The sequence below is a fragment of the Neodiprion fabricii genome, chromosome 7, assembly GCF_021155785.1.
Source record: "Neodiprion fabricii isolate iyNeoFabr1 chromosome 7, iyNeoFabr1.1, whole genome shotgun sequence".
In the NCBI taxonomy this organism is placed as follows: Eukaryota; Metazoa; Arthropoda; class Insecta; order Hymenoptera; family Diprionidae; genus Neodiprion; species Neodiprion fabricii.
In genome coordinates, this window is record NC_060245.1 from 24,474,556 (window position 1) to 24,498,101 (window position 23,546).

General features: G+C 42.0%; 4 protein-coding genes across 11 annotated transcripts in view; 2 read left to right on the forward strand and 2 right to left on the reverse strand.

Annotated features, from left to right (window-relative positions):
- The window catches only part of LOC124186860 (protein madd-4), a 101,545-nt gene extending 78,769 nt beyond the window's left edge, over positions 1-22,776 (forward strand). Inside the window, exons 6-26 of one of the 4 annotated variants that reach the window (XM_046578917.1) lie at positions 1,733-1,874; positions 2,677-2,806; positions 4,097-4,199; positions 4,384-4,482; positions 5,786-5,933; positions 6,109-6,199; positions 7,571-7,962; positions 8,322-8,451; positions 8,536-8,746; positions 8,832-9,142; positions 9,250-9,377; positions 9,467-9,631; positions 9,913-10,094; positions 10,314-10,403; positions 11,040-12,078; positions 12,169-12,251; positions 12,327-12,540; positions 12,618-12,790; positions 13,107-13,260; positions 13,397-14,701; positions 21,949-22,776. In XM_046578917.1, the coding sequence (XP_046434873.1) occupies positions 1,733-1,874; positions 2,677-2,806; positions 4,097-4,199; positions 4,384-4,482; positions 5,786-5,933; positions 6,109-6,199; positions 7,571-7,962; positions 8,322-8,451; positions 8,536-8,746; positions 8,832-9,142; positions 9,250-9,377; positions 9,467-9,631; positions 9,913-10,094; positions 10,314-10,403; positions 11,040-12,078; positions 12,169-12,251; positions 12,327-12,540; positions 12,618-12,790; positions 13,107-13,260; positions 13,397-13,506 (4,095 nt within the window). In that variant the 3' untranslated portion in view covers positions 13,507-14,701; positions 21,949-22,776. Of the gene's footprint in view, positions 1-1,732; positions 1,875-2,676; positions 2,807-4,096; positions 4,200-4,383; positions 4,483-5,785; positions 5,934-6,108; positions 6,200-7,570; positions 7,963-8,321; positions 8,452-8,535; positions 8,747-8,831; positions 9,143-9,249; positions 9,378-9,466; positions 9,632-9,912; positions 10,095-10,313; positions 10,404-11,039; positions 12,079-12,168; positions 12,252-12,326; positions 12,541-12,617; positions 12,791-13,106; positions 13,261-13,396; positions 14,702-21,948 lie in introns of those variants that run through there. The other 3 variants (XM_046578919.1, XM_046578921.1, XM_046578920.1) reach the window with 3 other exon arrangements.
- LOC124186870 overlaps positions 1-23,524 on the reverse strand; it is a 111,291-nt gene extending 87,767 nt beyond the window's left edge. Inside the window, exons 1-2 of one of the 3 annotated variants that reach the window (XR_006871736.1) lie at positions 23,002-23,524; positions 13,373-13,539 (exon numbers count right to left, since the gene is read on the reverse strand). The gene's annotated coding sequence lies outside the window, so the exon portion shown is untranslated. Of the gene's footprint in view, positions 1-13,372; positions 13,540-23,001 lie in introns of those variants that run through there. The other 2 variants (XM_046578945.1, XM_046578944.1) reach the window with 2 other exon arrangements.
- LOC124186867 (hydroxylysine kinase) lies at positions 15,311-18,749 on the reverse strand. Its single transcript, XM_046578938.1, has one exon. The coding sequence runs from the start codon at positions 18,389-18,391 to the stop codon at positions 17,315-17,317; it is 1,077 nt and encodes a 358-aa protein (XP_046434894.1). The 5' UTR covers positions 18,392-18,749; the 3' UTR covers positions 15,311-17,314.
- Positions 19,880-22,776, forward strand: LOC124186868. 3 transcript variants are annotated; one of them, XM_046578939.1, is made up of 5 exons: positions 19,880-19,988; positions 20,563-20,702; positions 20,893-21,017; positions 21,183-21,325; positions 21,440-22,776. In XM_046578939.1, exons 1-5 carry the CDS (start codon positions 19,979-19,981, stop codon positions 21,925-21,927), a joined length of 906 nt encoding a protein of 301 aa, XP_046434895.1. In that variant the 5' UTR covers positions 19,880-19,978; the 3' UTR covers positions 21,928-22,776. The 3 variants fall into 3 exon arrangements, with proteins under 3 accessions (XP_046434895.1, XP_046434897.1, XP_046434896.1); XM_046578941.1 differs by lacking the exon at positions 19,880-19,988 and adding an exon at positions 20,001-20,232 and having other exon boundaries at positions 20,897-21,017; XM_046578940.1 differs by lacking the exon at positions 19,880-19,988 and adding an exon at positions 20,002-20,232.
- Positions 23,525-23,546: the final 22 nt, after the last annotated feature.

The window sequence follows — 23,546 nt, forward strand, 5'->3', positions numbered from 1 at the left end:
TGGAAGTGCAGCGAGACGTACGATTCAAAAATCACGAGGCTATTGGAGATATTTGGGATAGTTAACAAAAATCTATTAAAACGACGAGATAATTAATTAAGGAATTAATCAGTAGATTGCTCCCCGATTCTGTCCGTCCCGGAAGTCAGCGCGTAATATACGTGCGAGATCGTGCCATAGGAAGTGAGCTGGGGTGGAAGGGTCGAGGTTTGATGGGAACGGTGAAAGGTAACCAGGTAAAATATTCAAAGCTATCCCGGATCGCGATCCGGTGACGTTTGGTAAGCCCTGAAAAACCGTGTGTGCGAGAGAAAGTGGAAAGGGTGAAAAAAGGAAGAGGGGGGGGGAGGGGGAAAAAAATTCATGAGACAACCAAATGCACTTAATACCCAGCTAGAGCCTTTGTTCTCTCTCATATCCCGTCCTCCCGTCTCAGCGCGCGAGAGAGAGAGAGAGAGAGGGGGGGGGGGGGGGGGATTCTCTCTTCTCCAGCTCTCGGATAAGGGATGAATAATGTACTCCCTTACCCTTCAGACAAGTCCCACCTCTTCCCCATGCAACCTGAATGACAAATCAGGTTGGCCCGCCGCCGCGTCAAAGCAGAACGAGAGACTACGTGGACTCTCTTTACCGAAAGGTCGAGAGCACGATCGCCGCGGAGTATTAAGAGGAACAAGATGAAATGCGAATAAGAACGAGAGAAAGGTTTACGAAAAAATTTAGAGAAGTGGGTACCTGTGTGGGTGTGTATCTGGCCAAGAGAAATAAGAAACAAAGATAAGAGAAGAATATCAACGAATTCGAGGCTTTCCTTCCGGAACTTTGGTTTTTGTTCTTTTTTTTCTCTTCTCTTCTTTATATGCATATATGTTTCATTGCACGAGATTGGAGAATCTAATACTGGTAGCTGTATAAATATTTAAAGATATAGGATGAATATATTTTATACGAGAGAAGAAGAGGACAGAATCAAGGAAAAGGATGAAAGAAAGGGCGGGTACAGTTGGTACTGTTTAAAGTTTAAAATATCGGCCGGAGACTTTTTTGTGTGTCTTTATGTACATATTATCCACTCTCACGTATGATCGGTATATTTTTAAACGCGTGTCCCTTCGGAATTGATAAATAAGTAAAGTTTTCGCATATAGGTACATCCAAGGATCAGGAAAGGGGCATCTGTAGCAGCTTTTTTTCTCTATATTTTTTCTCCCCTTCTCCGCAATCCACCCTGATCTGCCAGCTTCTTATACTTCGGGTCTCCCTGAAAGCTCCTCGTTCTCCCTGCTTTTAACCCCGACGACCAGGTGGGCCGCGTTCCCTGGGTCATACGTGACGCGATCCAATTTTCTCGTGATATCCACCTAATATAAGCGCACATACCCGCCAATACACATGTGCGTGCGGATGTGGGTTGAAACGTACGTACGCAGCTGAGACACATGGTTCCAAGCTTCTTCAATAACATTATTTATTCACTCTTATTTATTTTCTCCATCTCATAAACGCATAAGCTCTTTGAAACAAGATTGACCATTTACCTACAATACGAACAGATGAAGAGACTGTCTTAAAACGATGAGCTCGTGGTTGAGATATATACATAGATATATAGATATATATATAAGGAGGAAATGAAATGGTATATGGATGGGAAATCGAGTATCCGTTCGATGAACGATTGACGAGCGTCGAAAGCCGGGTCTTAACCTCAAGCTTTTATCTGTCCCTACAGAAGGTGGGTTGCGACCTCCGGATCGGAAGCAACAAGAAGATGGACGCCTGCGGGGTTTGCGGAGGGGACGGTTCGACGTGCGGGCCGATTTACTACTGGGCTTTGGTGCCGATAACGGTGTGTTCGAAGCCCTGCGGCGGAGGTGAGTGCAGTCAAGATTATACGCGTTTGGAATTATGTAAGGAGAAATACCTGTCAAGCGCACGGGTTATTACCTGCCGAGTCAAGAGTTGAAAGAAAGGAATTAGGTAATAACGACAAGAAAAATTTCGTTCTAATGTATGAACGGTAGGGTGGTGGACTTTAAAAAGGTCATTTTTGAATCTCGACCGATTCGCCTCCCAAATCGGCTCCACATATTTCAAAAATAATTACCCAACTCTTTCAGATTTGAATCTCAATTCTAACCCGTGTCTCCAAGAGGGTGGAGTACCGCATTGAACCCTCTCACGAAACAATTACGGAATTATTTTTAAATTATCTGGAGCCAGTTTGGGGGGCGAGCCGGTCGAAATAAAAAAATTACCTTTTTAAGGACCACCCTAAATTGTACAGGTATGAAGTTACTTCCTACCTAATGGGTTTGGTAAAGCTCAGGTTGACATCAGCAGCAGCAGCAGCCGGTGCTCGCGAACGCGTGATTCTAATTACTGGTCGGGCTCGTATATTTTACCGATATAGTTCACCTGGCATCTACACAGAACCAGAGAAGGAGAAATTCCTCCCTCAGTGCATTTTCCCCGCCGGTCATTCAATCATCCCTTACCTCGATTCTCGATATTCGGCACACGTTTTACGAATTAATATTCTTTATGCTTGAGATTATAACTGTGAAAAGGTTATTCTGTATACCCACGGCATACAGGATTGTTGTTTGCTAGTGTGTTCGGAGTCTTGAAAGAGAAAACAAATAATGAAACGTGACATCCTGATATCACACACAGGTTTCAAGATGGCGATGGCCGTCTGCAAAACTAGAAGCACCGACGAAGAAGTGATGGATTCTCACTGTGACCCAACCGAAAAACCGGACAAGTCGCTCGTCGCCTGCAACGATCAACCATGTACTACAGAGTAAGCGCAAAAAATGACGAATTTTTTGTTTCTTTCTTAAATTGTAAGTAAAATAGGTACCCATAGGTTGTCTGTTCAGTGGCATCTTGGGTGATTCGAAATTCTCAATTCCATGCTACAAAGATTGGGCCTGATGCTTGATACACTGAAATAAGCGGCAATCAAATATTCTTAGGTGCAAACTCTTTTTCGATATTATGTCACGAATTTCTATTACACAGGATGCAACTAAATAAACCGAATAGACAAAACTATTATAAGGATATATATTCCAATCCCAGTCGCGCCTAACTAGTTGAAACTTATGGATTGGCGAGACGAGGATAGCAGCAACTTTAAACTGCAGCGATACCCATTAAGCTTGAATAGAAAAAGCTCGCGACTAGACCGCTGAGTCACAGCCGCCACCGAGTGAGGAGAGAAAAAGCCATGCGAGTGAAAAGTGAAACAAAACGATAGTGCGATATGTAATACACTACTCACACGTGCAGCATTGTAAACGAGAATGAGTGGGTCTCCCTCACACGTGACACGTTCAAATTTTCACCCTTTGATCGGCTCATGGTCGTGGGGAGGAGGGGGGGGGGGGGGGACTGAAAAGCAGGTAGCAGTTTTGAAATGCAATTTCGTTAATGCTACCGACGTCGGTGCGGTAGCCAAAGGGTTATAAATTTATTTACCACGCCGTTGAACCCCGACCTTTTATAAATATATTTACAGATTTTCCGGTATTCCATTAATTTGAGTTGCGCGCGTTTGAAATTGAGAGAAAAAAAAAACATACAAACAAACAAACAGAAATGAAAGTAAAAATAAAGAAAAAAAAAACATTAGCCGAAGAGATTTTTAACTTTCCGCTGAAGTATCAGGCGTGTCAAACGTTATCGGAATTTTCCATATCGCATTCCAGAACAAGGTGGGGAAAAAATTTTTATTCCTCACGTACTCTGGCTTCTTCTTTTCTCGCATTTGAAAATACTTTTCATTTAAATACCACCGACCAACCTGCAAACACAGTGATTAAAAATAATTGTTTCGTAGGCGCGGTTAGTTTACGACAAACAGGCCAAAGAGTAAGGTAAATGACGATAATGAATGAGTTGTATACATAGAAAAAAAAAAGATAAGAAAATAGAAAAACCACGACGGACCGAAACGAAGAACTTTACAAATGATAAAATAATAATTCGTATAGAATTTCCATCCCGCGCTTACTTCGCTCTGTTCTACCTCAACGTCGCTACGTACCCTGCACCTTTCCATAATCACCCTCTACTATTTCGCTCAAAGGTGGACAACGGGACAATGGACCGAGTGCAGCGCAAGCTGCGGTGGCGGAACAAGAACAAGACCCGTATTCTGTTCGGAGGAGAGCAATGAAACGAGTACCAAAGTAAGTACAAAGTTCAAAGAAGCTCCTTTTTGCCCGTTTGTAGCGTCGCCGTGCGATCATTTTTTATTCATTTACCTTTTTTAACCGTGCACTCGCGACTCGCCGAGTGCAGAACCGCAGAGGCATACACGTACATCTCTTTGTAATGAATGAGAAATAAGGTTGGCGATATTATTTGTCACAGCTTCCCGAACACATGTGCATCGGTTCGCACAGGCCAAGGCATCAAGAGACCTGCAATACGATATCCTGTCCCATGTGGGAAACGAACGAGTGGTCAGAGGTGAGAATAATTCGTGCGTTCAATCAAATGGAAAACACAAGGCAATAATCGGAAGAAAAAAAGCTTCTACGGTCTGCTACAGAGTTCCGAGAATTCCAAAGATCGTTGATTTCTTTCCCTGCGTCATTACTACCTGAAATGTTTTTTTCTCGCGGTAACTTCAACAGACTATAGAGTGATGCTCGTTTGCTGATGAACGCACAAGCCACGCGAGGTTCACGGATCGAATTTCGAACGAAGAAGATTATTAATCACTCGACGAAGAGCGCGAGTTCGGGTCGTTTTCGTCCGGGTTTCGAAAGCAGCGGCTCGAAGAGAGAGAGAGAGAGAGAGAGAGAGAGAGCGAGAGCTGCTTTCAGCGAGTATCCCGATGGACAATGCACCCCCCATAATTCTGGATAATAAAGTAGAGAATAGACAGCTGCTACGTAGTCGGTTATAATATATTATAGGAAGGTAAACACAGAGATAACGTGATAAAACACGAAGAACACAAACCCGCAGAGCCTGGCGCCTGCATCTGTGCACAGTAGTGACGTAGACTTTCATATCCGTAGCTACGCGAAATCCGTATAGCTCGAATGATTAACGAGGCGTCTGTCTTGATTGATACACAATGCATTCCGCCGATGAATGAGCGAATACGTACGTACGTACGTAGGTAGGTAGGGTGGGTGCAGGAGAGGCTGATTTCAGGAGTGTTTTCAAATGGGCCTGGCAGAGTTTCGGTCTAAGAGGGTAAGCGGGAATACCCGTTGTTGAAGCGTGGGCGGTAATGATTCGATCGTAATATACCTTACGGGGGCGAGGAGAACGATCGAATGAACCTCTGGAGCAGAGGAGGAGGGGCGGTGGTAGGGAAACGCGAGTGTATAAGACGAGAAAGACAGGAATTGATAGATTCCTCGCTTTTGTGGGCCGAGCCAAGCTGAAAGCACTTGAGGCTGCTGAGATTGAAGATTCGAGAGAGCCGTTCCTGGTCCCTCACCCTCTCGATTCCCGCCCCCCTTCTCCTTCTCCTTCTCCTTCCCGATCTCGATCTTGGTGCCTGCTAACGCCACCGTCGAAAGACCAACGGACCGGAAATTCTTTCATCGAGGAACGGATTCCTGATTCCGTTCCCGTGGTTTAAACGCGGAGGAATGCGCGCGTGATACTCTTCATCTTTTTTCAAATCCGTGGATATCGCTGAATCTTGCATGGATTCCGGCTCGTCACCTTTATCTCACCCTCGACAATTCATCGCGCATTTATTCGTCCCAACAATATTACACAAGGCTGTTTGAATTACCGTTTCACGCAGTGTTCGGCTTCCTGCGGTTCCGGAATTCGGACGCGTTTTGTCAGCTGCAAGGACGGCAAAGGACGCGTTTCTAAGGACTGCGACATCGTGGAAAAGCCGCACAATGAACAGGAGTGTAGATCCGTAGTATGTCCGACTCCAAGCATAGGTAACACTCTTATTTTCAACATTACATATTTAAAAATACTAACCGAATTAAACTAATGAACAAGTTTCATGTAATTCATTCTGTTCTCCCACTTTGTATACATTTTTTCATATTATTCCAAAACGTCACCATTATTGATTTATTCAGCTGTCAAAGAATTCCCCCTTTGTTTCAGAAGACGAGTTTATGCGACCTCTGAGGCAACCCTACCCGCCACCACCTGTACCAGCGAAGTTAATCGGCCAACCGATTCCTTCCGAATCGACGTGAGTATATTCGTTGAAACGTCAGTATGTCGATGAAATTACTATGGTGAACAAGTAGTAGAATTATTACTTTTCATATAATTATTATAATATAGTTTGCGGTAGTGCAGTCAGAGGTTTCGGTAACAGTAATTAATGCTTTAGAAGCAGATACTCAGGATGCGCAGCCTAATTTACAATCGACATGATCTTTGGTTCGCGGGAAGATAAATCGTGAAGTTTGATGTATGCCTGATATTTGATCTGTTACTCTAGGTACACCATCTACTTTGCATATGGCTGGTTATACTCGAGGTACACTGTACATCGATCTTATATCCATACTCTTTGTTTATATGCCCATTGTATTTTCCGCTAGGATGCAATATACTGTGCATAATTATGTATTTACTGTTCATGTCAAAAATGCCATTTAATCGCAATTATATTGAACAGTTTACCGCATTTACAATTTTCATTTTTCATAACATGCTGCAAATTGTTCACTACACGTACCGACCAAACCATTAGCGGACACTTATTATACGCTTTATTTCTAGCACTTGTCGTAGTTACCGTTTTTAGTATTTTCAAATTACCACATCCTTCTGTATGGCAAGCAACACGCGTTTTCTCGGGAACATTTTTATTCAACGTTTCATTGACTTGGAAAACAAGCGGAGCTCAGATTTTCACATCCTGAAGTAGTAATAGCCGGAACGGGTCAGACGCTACGCCGTAAACTAGAAATATAACTTTGGACCTAGCTTCTTGTCGTATAATTTGTTTCTCTTCACACGTAAGCATTATCTACCGATATTGTATTTGTTTAAATGAAATGATACCCCGCCTAAGCTATGCCGGACGAAATAAATAATGAAAAGCGTATACGTATGATCAACGTGGTGGTCTACCTGCAGTATATAAACTACTTCACTCCGGAAATGTGGAGTCGGAAGCATTGCAAGAAATTGTCAAACGAACTCGAGGACTTTACAAACATTGGAAAATGTGATGGATTGATTTGCACGAGGTCGCGACGGTTCGAGTAGGATGTAAATAAAGTAACGATATCATATCGCGATGTTGAACGAAACTCGTCATCTATAACGAGAGTTAATTAAGGAAATGGGTGGCGCAGCCTGGACCGAAGAGTTACTTCGCCCACATTAATACCCTATATCACGATGAACGAGTGCCCAGGGTATCGATTTATCAACGTACAGGCTTCATCCTGTTAGCATAATATGTTGGTGTACGTACCGACATTCAAAGGCACAATGATGTACAGATTCATATTGGAAACGCAGATAGCCGTTATCGGGCCAAGTTTTGCGAAATCTCTGATACAAACTGGTCGCGAGAAAAAAAAAGTAATATTTGTTTTCACAGATTCATTGCAGAGGAATGGTCGCCGTGTTCGGTGACATGCGGCGAGGGCATCCGACGTCGAGAAGTGCACTGCAAGATATTCCTCGAATTCAGCAGAACAATAGCAAAGTTGCCAGACAGGCAATGCTCGGGACCGAAGCCCGCCGACATAGAAAAGTGCGTCCAGGAACCTTGCGGGATTCTGGGCAATAGTCTTTCTCACAGAATGGACACCGTCAGGGATAGCGGCTATGCCGAGTCCAGCCTCGCCGATACCTACCGATCCTCTTCGGGAGGGTCGGGGGGCAGCAGCTACGAGAGCAGCGTTCGAGTCGCCGCTGGCAGCGCGACTCAAACGAGCTACTCTTGGAACGAAAACGGCTACACTCACTGCAGCGCCTCGTGTCTCGGCGGTGAGTTGACTGACATGTTGTGCGGTTGGCGAAAAACAGAAGGAAAAAATAAATTAAAAAAAAAAAGGGTGGGCGGGAGGGAGGGTACAGCTTGGACGGTCTAAATCGTACTTATTTTCAGGAATTTTTGTTTTTTGTTCGGAGTTATTTGCTACTTATATGCGCCGTTCCGCCATTTTCTTATTAATTTCAATGAAAAAATCCAAAATATTCTTCAAATTATAAGTAACAAAGCCATCAAACTCAAGTTGCTCAAAGTGTTTTTGTTTTCCTTAAAAAAAAATTTCTAAAAATAGGTATGACTTCAGACCGTCCAAGCTATACTCCCACTTCAATTTATATTACCGGGAATTTAACAGGCGTTCAAGAGCTGATCATAAATTGCGTCAGAGACTCAGATGCTCGAGTGGTGACACCGTATCTTTGCACCCCGGAAACAAAACCGGAGTCACGAATCAGGACCTGCAACGATCATCCCTGTCCACCAAGGTATGCGTGAACTGTATTAAATAGGTATAAGAATGCAAGCGATTACTACAAGTATTCGAATCGCGTGGTGATTATCAATTTCAGATGGAACTTCAGCGACTTTGCACCGTGCATGAGCCCCTGCGGATTGGGAATTCAGACACGTGACGTGACGTGCATACACGAGGTTGCCAGAGGAGGCGCGAACACGGTTCACGTACCCAACAACATGTGCCCCCAGCCTCCGCCGCCGGACAGACAGTATTGCAATATATTGGATTGCCCTGTGAAATGGAACATTGGAGTCTGGGGAAAGGTGAGGAGGATGTTTTTAGAGTAAACGTAATTCCAGGATTTAAAGGATCACATTAGCATTCACGAGTGGTGTAACGGCGTTTTAGTGCTCCAAGACTTGCGGCGGTGGTGTAAAGAAGAGATACGTAGCCTGCGAACAAGTCATGGCGCAGGGCCATCAGCAGCCACGGCCAGAGTCCGCGTGCGTCACCCAGAAACCCGCCGAGCAGAGGCCCTGCAATACTCGGGCCTGCCACGACCTCGACTCGAACGCACAGCCTATTATTTCAAGCGAGAACACGACTTTCAGCCAGTCGGATCCGAACGAAAAGGTCGATCTCAAAATCGGTGGTACGGCGATTGTATTTCACGGCACATCGATCGTCAAGATCCGTTGTCCGGTGAAAAAATTTGACAAGTGAGCGGCAACTCTGCAAAGCTATTCGACGATACAGCACATTCTCAATTCCGTTGCCAATTCTTAAGTGCAGGGCAGCTATAACCGTTGTACATTTGTTCCCGCAGGGCTCACATTATATGGACGAAGGACAGAATGGAGCTAAGGAAGTCAAAGAAGTACAAGATCAGCAAAAAGGGCGCACTTAGAATAGTTGACGTAAGCTACTCGGACAACGGTGTCTATGCTTGCATAGGTGAGGAGAAGATCTTGACTGTCTTAACGCGAAGACCATCGGCTGGACAATTGAAAGCTACGAGAAACTTATCGCTTGTTACCTTCTAGCGGGACATTCGCAAGCAGAGGTTCGTCTTTTGGTGAAAGTGAGACCCGGCGAGTACATGAGCAGCGAAGAAATCCTGCGGCACGGAAAGACGGTCCATCATCAGGACGCTAGTTTGGACTCATCACCTTCGCTGTCCGGCGAAGTGCTTCACACGGATTACGCAGGTATAACGTTTTGCGATTTTCCAAGAGGCTGGAGTTGGTAACGTTAACGTAAAAAATCGTCAGGAGAAATAAAAAATGAATGCTCAATTTTACAACGACTTTGAAAAAGGATTTGACTTTTCAAAATAAGATCATGTTTCTCTTTAATAAATTTCAATCACTGCTAAAAGTGCAAAGTAACGATTTTTCCTAAACATGCATTGTTGAAGTAACGTTACTAAATTCACCCTCATAATTTTCCTATCTCGAGCCGTTTCTGGACCGAGATTTTCCATCCCCAGCACCAGCCTACGGCAGTCCGTTCTCCTTCAACGGCGAAGATTTCAGTCACGAAGCCCATCCCGAAGGAATAGTCACCCCTAAACCGACGCGAAAACCGCGAAAAAAGAAACAGAAGCCGAGTCCGCTTCCGCCGGACGCGACGATGATTCACGGCGAGTATACCGTGACTTCGCCTCATCAGGTAAGTAAATCGGTGCTGAATATCTAATTGTGATCGAAAATTTACAAGAACCGATGACCGCCTGTTCTCTCCGTTTGTTTCGTCTAACTACACAACTACTCTATTCTATGTCGACTAAACTACTCTTTTAACACCAGCGCTGATCGCTATCTTTTTCCCTGTACTTTTCTCCTAACAAACTAACGTCTTCCGGTGATGGGCTCGTGACGCTATAATCAGCCGGGATATCAGGAGTCGGTCGAATCGACAGCAACTTCAGGAACTTCGAGCCTTTTGCCCCACTTAAACGGATTGATATCGAGGCTAAAGGTAAGCGCCTCCATTAGCGTTTACCCTACACCACTAAAGCCGAACCCGCAAACATATTCGGGATGACGCGATTGTATTATTTTTTTTTTATTGCATTTCATTTTACGTTTGCTTCCCAAGTTGACAGATCTTTCGCATTTTGTATCTTTTCTATTATTTTTCAGTTATCAAGTCTCGCAACTTCCTGCTGCTTCTCTCTCTACACTATCTGTACTTTTACTGTTCATTTATAATCCAACTAACGATAAATAACCAAATAATACGGATATCAGCCAGCAACCCTAAAATTCAGCTATATCCTCGTTGTCAAGAGCTGAAAATTGAAAGGGCGTAAGCCAAATTTTGCAACAAAAATGGATGAAAGCGGATTTTAATCGCGAATCTGAAAGACGGTTATGCCCTTTTGGTTCTTAACCCTTGACATATATATAATATACATATTTTTTTTTTTTTTACTGCACAGTATGACTGTAGCCACTGACAAGTTTCTATTTTGTAGTATGTTTGTATTGTGTGATAATTTATTATTAAATTGCTATTATACTTTAATTGCCTGTAAGTAATGTGTTACAGAAATAAAATTAGCGCACACAGATATCGTTAGCCACTGTCTATCATACTAATATCGTTCGCTAGGCCTATTGGCCATTTCAGGGTAACGCGATAGGAAACCGGGGTCACAGGATGGCACCACATTATGTCGAGGATTCGAGGAGCGACGATATTCCGACAACTCGAACTCTCAGGGATCGGAAAGCTGGAAGAAACTTCGCGGACGAAATCGACAGCGACTTTGGTATTTTACAAGGAAACACGGGGATACCGGATGAGAAATTTGGCCCAGACGAGGAGCGGATAATCATCGACGACGACCCGTACGACCTGGACGAAGCGATATTCGCTCTTCAAAACGGCGACGAGTCTATAAGCACGCCAAAGATAACTTACAGAAAAAAGCCGGCCCCAACTTTGTCGGCGATAGATTTCATCGAGGAATCCCTGAGGAACGCGAAAAGGCACGAGGCCCAACAAAGTGCGCAAGAAGTTCGATTACAAGACAGGGATGATATTAAGTCGATTGATCTCGCCGAGGAATTACTGTCAGCAATGAAACGGAGCAACGAAGAAAATTCGAGTAATGCCGAAACGACGCGGAAAGTTCAAGAACCGGCAGACTCCAAGTCCTTTGCAAAAGAAGGATTTCCCAATAGAGGAAACCGGGACAGCACTGCTACAAATAACTTTGGAGAAGCTTTGATCGATGAGCGGGAGAAGAGGATGAACGACGAAGCCTTGCCGGTAACTCGATCAGCGAGCGTGAATGAAATGAACTCCGTGATAACGAGCGAACCCGAAGTGACGGAGAATCAGACGTCAGAGGAGACGCAATACCTTGGAAAAGTGGAGTTCAAGGAGGACGAGGTCGAAGAAAATACTCCGGGCAACGATCAACTGAACCCGAACTACGGAAATTCCGAATCACCGGAAGAATCGAGTGAAAGTTCGACCAACCTCGAGTCGAACGAAGAAGCGTTGAGCCCCAGTCCCGAAGGCGAGGAGGTCGGAAATCCCCGCGGCACCATAAGTACTTGGGAAATTTTCACCTCGACCGCGTTCGAAAACGGAAACATCGACGACGAGTCGACTTTACAGCCTGTCGTCATTTTAGGAAAGAGTAAGCTTCGACGCGATAAATTCACTGGAGCACAGCTACTTGAACGCCAGTGTAAAAAATCCCGATAACACTCGATGTTGTTTCTTGCAGGCATCGTTGAGGAGCTCAAGTTTGAATGGGTCACAACGGAATGGTCCAAGTGTTCGCAGACTTGCGGTGGCGGCGGTTTTCAGGTTATCAATATTCCGATATCGCAGTAAAATAACTGAAACGGGTTCCTAAGCCGATTTTAACTTCTTGGTCTTTAGATGAGAGGCGCTCAGTGCACCGTGAGACCCGTAAAGACCGCAATAAACGCCACTCAGGTCGCCCCGAAAACAGCCGTCGGTGCTACGCTGTGCGAAGACGCGGGAATTTCGATTCCAGAAAAGGTTCGAGCCTGCGGGGGAGAAAGATGCCCGCAGTGGCATGCCGGGGAATGGACGCCCTGCGAGACGTCGCGGTGTTTCACTTGGCAAACAGGTTAGCGAATTCCTCGAGTCCTCCTCAAACTTCACCATTCTTCCTCTCCGATTTGCTCTACTTTCATCCTTTTGCAGCAATGCAGAGGAGGGAAGTTACGTGCCGCATTACGGAGGAAGGGGCCAACGGTACGACGAACGCGACTGTCCTCGATGTCAGCAAATGCGAGGAGAGTGTCAAACCCCCCCAAAGACTCGAGTGCTATAACGACGAGTGCAAAGGTGTATGGCGGGTTGGCGAATGGTCGGAAGTGAGTAAATCATCGGGTTCAAAATGCGGGTGCTTAGGAAAATTTCGATGGTTTTAGGTGCATCGAGTCGGTATTTCCCGAAAGGTTAATCACTCGTCAATTCGATGTACACCCGATTTCGAGATTAAAAAGATTTCGCAATATTTCTGGGATTTCAAAGAATTTCAAAAGATTGCAAGAGATTTCACAAGATTTCCGAAAAAGCTTACACCAGATATCAAGAGTGATTAACCCCTTGGTATATTCTTTACCGAAAAAGTATCACGGGGGAGTATTTTTTGCAGAACAAAAAATATTTAACGAAACATTATTTCAGTGCACCGCTTCCTGCGAGGAGGATGGCGTCAAGTACAGAATCTTACAGTGTGTCTGGTTTGGGACGAAAAAGGCAGCGGGCAACGCCTGCAGGGACGTTCCACGACCTTCTGTTATGAAAACGTGCAAAGGACCACCTTGCCTCCAAACAACAGGTAAAACTCATGGCGCATCTGTGCTTTCACAACGTCGGGTCGGACACGCAGTTCGGTTTCGTAATTCCGGATAACGTGTCGTTCGGAGTAAATATTGTGTGGCGTAACTTACCGGTAGATCATTTCGATGTTTCAGATCACTGTAAGGATCTTTCGCAGTTCTGCGGTAAAGTAAAAGCAATGAATATGTGCCGAGTGCCTCTTTACGAGAAACAGTGTTGCCAATCCTGTCGTCAGCAGTCCTAAGACAGCGTGACGATCTCGAATCAAGTGACGGCACTGAAATTGAAGAGAAGATAAAAGGTTAGACAACAGGACAAAGAAGAGCTAGATTCGCGAAAAGATGGAGAAAATTTTGCAGCTAGATATGTAGAAAAGAAGAAGATTAGGGAAACAAGAAAAATGGAAAAATTTGTTATATGAGATTGAATCATGATTGAATACCTCGTAGGTATAAAATTGGTTGAAAATTGACTAAAGTTGGCAACGTGACAGTTGCAGTGTATTGTTTAAAAATACGTTAAATATTATACAAAATAACAAGATATAATATACTATATATACATAATTTAAGAATTATAGTATGTGGTTGACCGACTTGTTACGCGAATAATAATCTTTACCAATTTCTCCGAAATTAAATATTTTTATCATTTCTCTTCGCCGATAAATTATAATTTCGTTGCCACTCAATACATGTAAACAATATATTTTACGTATTTAAGCAAGCAAATTAGGGAAATCAAGAAAATCGTTTTTTGTTTTCCACAGAAAATTATTCAAATTACCTGAAATGCAAGAACGTAAAATACTAAAAAATTGACGACATCTTATTAAACTTGAAATTACACTAATTAAGCTGTAACATGCAGAGATTAATTATAATTCCGGGTTATTTGGCGCGTTCCTTAATGTCGACTAAATTCCACAGTAGGTACTAAGCCATATGTGAGGGAAAAAAAAAACACAATAACACCGCGCATCTCGGACAATTTTCCAAAACAACAAATAAGCGATATTGTTTCAAGTCTAACTGTGAATTTTAAATATACGTTACAGTCACCGTTTCAGAAGATGAAAAAAAGGACTTATTACTCTACGCGAAGTTGATAAGATTATTGTCATTAAAGTATTTCAATGTTGGTGCTTCACTCGCACATAAAATGGCTTTAACGTAAAAGTATTCAAAGTTAAGTAATAAAAAAAATAATAATAACAGTAATAATAATAATATATTTAATTATATACGATTTAGACTAACTGCGATTTGTATTATTGTTTTACTGATTATACCGTATGATTTCAATTCCGTGCATGGTAATTTATATTTATATTTACTAACCACAGCGCAGTTTCATATATTCACAAACCAACGCGCGAACTGTTTAAACATACCTGCAAGAATCGTTCTTCAAGACTGAGCAATATTTCCATAGATCGGGTTTATAATTTCGTCACATAATATAGCTATATAAATAAATATAATAGTACATTCCGTTCCCAAAGGGGCATTACCACGATAATTCAATTTTCGTTAAACGATTGCTGGTTTCGATTTCCTTCCCTCGAATTATTTCATACATTTCACATTAGGTACGATCACATAACTTTGTATTTATTGTACTATTATTAATTGTTTTTCATTGAACTGTGCGCGCTGAGCTGACAAAGCTAACTAAATATTAAAAAGTTATAGGAACAAACTAGTATTATAAATATATATGTATATTATAGTGAGTGTGTGAGAGAGAGAGAGAGAGAGAGAGAGAGAGAGAGAGAGAGAGAGAGAGAGAGAGAGAGAGAGAGAGAGAGAGAGAGAGAGAGAGAGAGAGAGAGAGAGAGAGAGAGAGAGAGAGAGAATGCAATAAAAACAATGAATGAATTAATGAATGCCTATAATAATGTATAGATATATGATTAGGATAGGAATACAAAATAATATACGCTATATATTGGTCAAACGTGCAGCCAATCGTTTGTAAGCAATAAAAATATAAAGTTATATATTATACACACCATGTAATATATAATGTACTTATTTTGTTAAGAATCTCCGGCAAAAATTTATTTACAAAAATTTTACCGCAAGTTCATAGGTGGCAATCCGCAGCGGACGATGCTCAAACTTTTTGCAAATAAATTTCTGCGACCAACGAATTTGCCTCTATACTTATAAACGACGAGAAGAGTAGACGGAAAAAAGATAATGGTTTGCCAAATGAGCCGACTGTAAGAAGCACTATAGTATTTAAGTTATAATTAATAATAACTATTGAATAAGAAATGCAGCTGTGCATAATATTATATGTTATACCTATATATACGAGGTTTACGTGAATCTGGCAAAACGAAGAAAACAACACCGTAGATGTGAATTTATAGCCCAGTGTAATATAACTATCATATTATGATTATTCAGATGAACGATTATACATATTATAATATACATGCAAGTAGTGTAGAATATTATTGCAAAATTTCGCAATTACTGGAAAATGATGTTGAACAATTATATATTTCAATTTTGATTTCAAATTTGACCGTAATTTTCATTCTATTACTTACACAATTATGACACGTGAAGAAAAAGTTGTAATGAAATAAGATATTGAACACACCGAATGCGACGCACGTTCAATTTTGTAGTAGCCGCCAAATGTCAAAATTGTTCACGCGTAAACAATATGAACTAGGTGTGTTATACACGATATACTTTGAGGTTTCATTTCGTTGTGTAGGTTTAAGTTTTTGTACATATATAACACGTCGATCCTAGTTGTGTAAAATGATAATTATTATGTACATTAAGTGTGCGGAGAGTGTTATGATTCAACATTATATCTATGTAAATATGTAACTGCCTATTATACATATTACATTAAATGACGAATAAAAATTCAAAAGTATATACATGTACCGCATGCTTCGTGTTTTACTAGCCAATTTCATCTGGCATAATTTACACAGGTCTGCAAAAAAAAAAAGCGTGAAATTGCAGCTGCACGGGATTTTTGTGGTAAGTATTATATTTTCGAGTATGCTGAATCCACAAAGGACTTCCATTTTCTTCCATCACATACAGTATTTTTGCAAAATACAACCCAGCCAACATAGCTAGTTGCAGTTATGTTATCTAGAAATCAGAAGCTATGCGACAATAATCGTATAGCAAAAACTGAGTCGGAATATCTTTCCATTGTTTTGAATTATAGGTATACCACTACGAGAAAAAGTATTGCAGTCTCGTAATGTTGGCGGAATGAAATATATTACTGACGTTATATAAATAACAGCGATGTGATCGTTACATTATGAACACTGTCACAAGATATTTAGCAGTGAACTCAATTATTTGTGTTACATTCGTTTGGAAAAATGAGTTACTGGTAAAGAGAACATTAAGGACGTAAAAATAATATGTACATTACATCAAATTAATGGCTTGGGAGTATAGAACGGCGTGCTCCCAGAATCACGCAGCAGTTGTTATGTAACTCAATAATTTATAACTTTGTGATAGATATTCGTCACTCTGCCAAGCACGTCACCACGGGATTCATTGACTTATGGGAAATTAAATCAAAATAAAAACAAACAGAACAATTCATTAAAAATATAGTTATATAATAGAATTGAATATTTTATGTTGAGTAAAAAAAAAGGCCCGTAACCAACGATAACATTGTGAAACTTTTGATTGGTTAAGACCTTTGAAACCTGTTCTTCCTCTCGTTGATACGCCTCCGGACACGCTTCCGGTTTCCATTTTCTCTTTCGCTGTTTATATATATTCTTGAGTCTCACTCTGATACGTATTAAACGGAAGTAAGAAATCACTTCTGCATGGGACTTTTATAATCAAGAATAGGATACCAGATATCGAGTTAAACGGGAGTTTCACTCTAAATGAAACTACAAAACACGAGTTGAAGAAAAAACCTGACGCGATGGAACTTTTATAGTATTTTTTCCGATTTCAGTGAGTGAAATTTTATAACGAACAGTATAAAAGAAAAGCCTGTGCAGTTTTTCGTTGCAGACCTGTGTCATCGTTTCATTCCCACAGTTTTAAAAGCGCGTCATTACTCAATCCCCAAAGCTCCTCCAAAAGCGACCATCCCCTCTTTTGAGTAGACAAAAGATACTCGTTCCCCGGATCATTCATATACGAATAAGCGCCAAGCACGAGGCTCTGGCAGAGCCGTCCGCATACGCATGTCTTTAAGACGTTCCTCTCAATCTCGGGGATTCTCCTGACAGTCTGATACCCTCTCAATACGTGTTTTCCTCTGGAAATATCATCCGTCTGAAGCAGCATGTGGCAGAGCGCGATCGCGATCTCGAATATCAAACAAGACCTTTGGGAGTCCCCGAAGTCGATAACCGCCACGACCCTTTTCCCTTCGTCGTCGACGAGGATGTTCTGCTCGTTTAGATCGCCGTGAATTATGCCTTTCTCCAGCATCTCCATGCCCCCCGTAACTTCCTCCTCGAACTTGGCGACCACCTCGTTCACCACTCGTCTTCGCCGGGCATCATCGACCGCGTGAACGAAGTCCCTCAGCCTCGGTACGGAGTTCAGCATCCAGAGGGTGCGGTGCTGCTCGTAAGCCGGATGATGAAACTTCTTCAGAGCCTCGTCGAGTTCCGCGGCGAATCGCCCGACGTCCGCGAGCAGCTCGTCCGGGGGATCGGCGCGCCGATGGAGAATATCTCCGGGTATGTAAGTCAGGAGTCTGACGACGTGTTTCTCCGCTCCGTCGCCGAGGAGCTCCAGGGAGTAGTAGCGGTTTTCTAAGTTCTTTACAGGCTTGGGAGTTATTATTCCGTTCTCCTCGAGGAAGTCCAGCATCGCGGTTTGACCCTCGACGAATCCGGTCTTCCGCGAATCGAGAGAGTTCGTGATCTTGAGAACGTAGCCGTCCCTCTCGACATCGGTTATCCCAGGATTTTCGAACTCCTCTTCGCAGAGAACGTGGAAATTCTTATCGTCGTAGGCGTTCAACTCGGAGACCAGCTTCGCATTCAATCCGTACAAACGGTGCACCAGATCCGCGGCGGTTTTCGAATCAGCTTTGGGTCTGATCAATTGGCCGGGTTGTAGAATTTCGTCACCGCTAAGAGCGGACATTATGCGAATTCAATTTAACTCCCAATACCGCGAGCTTTTATGTTTCGGAATCCCAACGACGAACCCGACCGATCGAAATTTGTGGCGCGACTAGCGCCTGTAACTGGCCGTAGGCGGAAGGATCGTTTAATATTCAATTGCGTCAATCACGTCTATAAAGCCCAGTCTTGGCCCGCGATTGCTACGCATCTGCGAAAGGTATAACACACTAGGATGAGAAGGTGGATGCTGCTCCACTAAGACTCGATATTGCTCGTAAAGCTTGACTAAACGATGTGCTATTTCGAATACAGCATTGCATTCATCGTTATCAAGATGATAAGGTTATCGGAGGCAACAGTCAACAGTATAATATCTGATGCAGCGTATAGATGAACGAAAACTGACGCCAAGGCGAGGAATCTCGTACTTAATGTAGATATAATATATATGTAGTGATAAGTGATTAGAGGGAGCACGAAAGATAAAACAGAACCGACTTTCGAAAAACGCTGAAACTTCTCTCCTTTTACTCATTTCATTCGGTTCTGACAAACTACGGTAAGTACTACGGAAATAACTTTGTCTAGATAATAATAATAATATATTGATCTCACGCCCTCGGAGCAAACTCGGAGTATTTCCGTCCGATCGATGCGTGTGACAGGCATAAAGCGAGTGGTTGCGTCGGGCTCAATGATGGTATAAATGTACACTATATACGAAATCTTGATGCCCCTTGGGAATTATTCCGAGTGTCAGTTAGGAAGGAAGGTGAAATTCGAAAGCGCTGTCCAGGAATTAGACGCGTACATATTTAGGGAGGAGAGAAAATTTGGAATAATAATCGTCCGCGACGAGTTAGACCAGCATCGCTCGATATGTCAACCTAAGATCTTGAAATCGTTCCTGGATTTGAAGTCAGCCTTGCAGAGGGATAAACGCGAAATGAGAGAAGGTATAACATTTTCGTAACTAAACTACTAGTGGAAATATTCTTTTGGAAGCCGAGGCCTAGCTGTTGATAATTGTAAGACGCAGAATTCGTAGTAACGCATCGGTATCATATTGTCCGTATACCTTGACACCGCAGCTTACGAGAACCTCAAAAAGTCCAACGGAACAATGAAGAAAATAATGAAAGAATTAAAGGAGGAGACGATGCTTCGCCGAAACCATATTCAAGAGGAATTTACCAATTTCGAAAATCTAAGTACCGACCGTCTTCTCAGCATAAATCCAATATCTTTTACAGTTGACCGCAGAGACAGAAAGTAAAGTGATTGCGAAATCAATGATCTTTAAATTTTCTTCTCCTCTACGGTATACAAATAATGGCAATAAATTTTTCGTAAAGAACAGTTGTATAAAAGAATTCGTTTGCTTAGTTTCTACGTAGGAAAAAAACCATTCTGCTTTATAACCATTTGGCGGTAGTATTCAAACCCTGTACAGGATCGCCACGAATAGGATATAGCGACTCTCGTTGCGAATTGCGAGAGTCGAGAGAACAGTCGATAATTGTCAGGTGTTGAGCTCCACCACGATCAGACTACGGCTAGGCAGTCGAACAAACGCTTACAAACGCTCACAAACGCTCCGACCGTCATGGCCACGCGTAAGTACACGCTAATTGCTGGTTAGAAAATGAAAGACTCGACTGGAGTGTTCAAGTTCGAAACAAGTTCAGCCCTAAATCCGGATTAGATTAAGATGTTGTTAATTTCTGACGTGTAACGCTAAACCTCAATCCAAACTCTATCGTGGCACCGTCTCGATGAATCTGTCATCGACAATTCGCCGATACCACTCGCTGATTGTCAGCTTTGGTAGATAATACCTAGGATCAAGACTTGAATCATGTAAATAAAACTGACCATTTGCCACGATCGCGGCAAAATTTAACAAAGCTTCATCAAGTCCAGTGCACTTTGATCACGGCGACATACTGTTTCTTTCGGCCTATTTTTTTTTACCTCGATTAAAATTCCACCCACCAAAACCGGATTTCTGAACAGTGACTTAACTTGTGTTTCAATTCACAGTACATATACTATGCAGTTTCATGGTCATAAGTTTTTTCCTGTTTACATCTGAACCGATTACACGGTGTTAAGAGTTTCTTTTTTAGTAATTCGCTCTAGCGTAATCTCTAATTTGCTTCTAATCCCTAATCTTGTCTTCATTCACAGTTAGGTTTAACACAATCGACAGTCCGGAATACCGATACTTTCCTATAACGAAGAAGAAAATACAGCTTAGTGTATCGGCAGCCCATGATGCAAGAATAGCGCTAAGAACTCATCTGAACGAGGACTCAAATGTTTACGAGGTAAGTGAATTGGTCGACGAAGCAGGTATCGAGTAAAATAAAAATGCGTCATTATCAGGGTCTGTGGGACTCAAAGCATCGTGAGAAATGTCGTATACAAGCGTTGCATTGCATGAGAGAAACTAAAAATTGGATTATTCAATGGCATGGTTTCTCCTTGCGATAAGTAAACTAATTTCTCTTTCCCCAGATAGTCATAGGTGGATGGGGCAACAAAATGTCAACTATCAAGAGGAACAGCTCAGACTCAGATGTTGTCGAGGCAGAAACAGAAAGTATATTGAGTAGTGAGGAGCAGAGGGATTTTTGTATCAAGTAGGTACAAGAAATTTTATAAGAAACGTCAAACGGAAGAAAACGGACGAGTTCATTTGCAATTCGTTAAAAGTAAGGAATCAAATGAGCGAACCGCAAATATGACCGTCTCTTCAAACTGGCTCAATGAATTCAGAATGCAATTTGAACACGATCCCGTCACAGGTGGTGGTGCGACGGGCTTCTGGAAGTAATTTGTCAGAACTTTGGCGATGTCCGAATGAGGTACAAAGACAACGATCCGTTTGTTGTGAACTTCATAGGGTTCAGCACGGCATGGGGTGCGAGGGGAGAATGGATTCTTGAACGTGAGTCGACTTTCAGCCTTTTAAAATACACAAATAACAGCAGTGATGTTAAAAAATTACCTATTAAAATATTGCGACGAAGTGCAATTCAATATTTTTATTTATTCTTTGTAGACTACACTGCCTCTCTACCCGCTGTACGTACACAGTTAGCTGCGACATGCAACTATTGGATAGATTGCAATTCTGACGAAGGATTGCCCAGGAATGCGGTGAGTGCTTCGGATGACGGACTTTACATAGGCCGAGCTCGGCATAGCAACACCATAACCCCAGGCAGTGTCCGAGAAAGAATTTGTAGCCTATCATGGGGTGGATCGACGCATCGTAAAAAAGAGTTTCAAATTCTGTGCCATCCCAATGTGGGCTGGGTAAGAAGCTGGCAGGGATCGGTACCTCTATACGCGTTACCCGGAGGTGAAACAGAGGACAGTTATGCTCTCTTCGTCGGCAGAGTGCTCCACGAAAACATATACTACATAGGAAAGGTCCAACCTAACCACCAGGTCTGTTATATACCTCTGAACGAAGGTGAGGTTGCTTTTACGGAATACGAGGTGCTTGTCATTGACGAAGATGCGATAGAGTATATCGGCAGATAACAAAGCGAAACACACTCTAAGAAGACCGTAGCGGATGCAAAATATTTTGCTGTGTATATCTTACAGGAGACTAGTATCTCGAAGGTTTTTCAATTTTTCAAGCATCATAGATCACTGCTTGGCGATAGTTGAGAAAGAAAGTTTTAGTTTCCTTTTTCGCTAAATTTTTATCCAATATTTAAACAAAGAATCAAATTGTTTGTCCATTGCAGTTTTCTCTGCTTCGTTCAGTATTTTGAAAAATTTCCATTACTGTACGTGTTTGAAACACGTAAAGAGGATCTCAAAGGATAGCGGTGTTATTGCAGTGCTTCGATAATTTTACTAGGGGTTTGATTCGATCAACTGATAGAAGATGAAATTAGTATATTGCGTAACGGGGAGTCAAACTCAGGTCTTTTCGAGCCAAGCTCAAGTTTGCAATACGAGTTATAGGTGAGTCGAAAATGAAAACATGCTCGCGTTATATAAATACATTCGAATATGTGCCATTCTTTATTTTGTGACACCATAATCGTTTCGTACTTAATTAGAAATTCATACTTCTGAACGCTTTTGAAATAACAGTGTGATATTTTCTCAGATTCATGTTCAAATATAGTATAATGAGAATACCTATTACGAGAATAATATAAGAAAATATTTTATTGCTTGAGATATATTCCCTTGAATCAAGAAAAGCTGGTGTGCATACAACTTACAGGTATTACCGCACGAAGTCTCAATTAATTACCATATGTGATACAAAAATTGAAATAACTGTGTAATGTATATAAATGAATAGATAATACGTGTAAATATAATATAAATAGGCATTTTGGAATATATAATAAAATGATATATAATTTCTTCGATAAGGTCTCATTGATTCGTCATGTCGCAGTTATTGTTCGGTAAAAAACCTAGTATGATAATTAGACTTCGTTTTTCAACGAAATGAAAATAACGAGAGATTTATATAATTTTTCAGCTAGTTCCATTGACTAATTGCGGCGTGTACAATGTTCGAAGAGTGAAACATGCGAAAAAGATGCGTAACCGAAATATTTTACTAGTAAACTATTTATCACTAACCTTTTAAAATCAAGCAAGTACTCAAAAATGCATCCAGGCAGCCATCACTCTATTTGGTCCTCGAAAACTGAAGGCGTTTGGAAGAATTCGATTATCACCGGCACTTGATTTCACCACAGCACAACACACTACTGTAGAAAACACCTTCGGGGTAATCTCATCTTTTCCCAGTAGAAAGTTTACGACGACGATTGCATCGTAATTTCGCGATTATCGTCGGGAAGCTCACAGCATCACTCGTTCGAAAAAAACATCAACGTACTATTCGAAAAAAGTCGAGAGAAACAAGTGAGCGCGGATAAGTTCGTAACTGAAAGAAAACACCTAAAATATTCACTGAGCCCCACTTCTCAGTATCCTCAACTTATCCTACGTATCGTGATAATTATCACTGTTATCAACCACACGGGGTATCAATATTTCACGGGATTGAATTCTAAATTTCAGACGTATACCGGAATTCGACGAGAAACGACTCAATCGAATGTCGCGCGACAAATGAACGTCGCGTAACGACGGTAACAACTGAACGTCGGTCGGTCGCG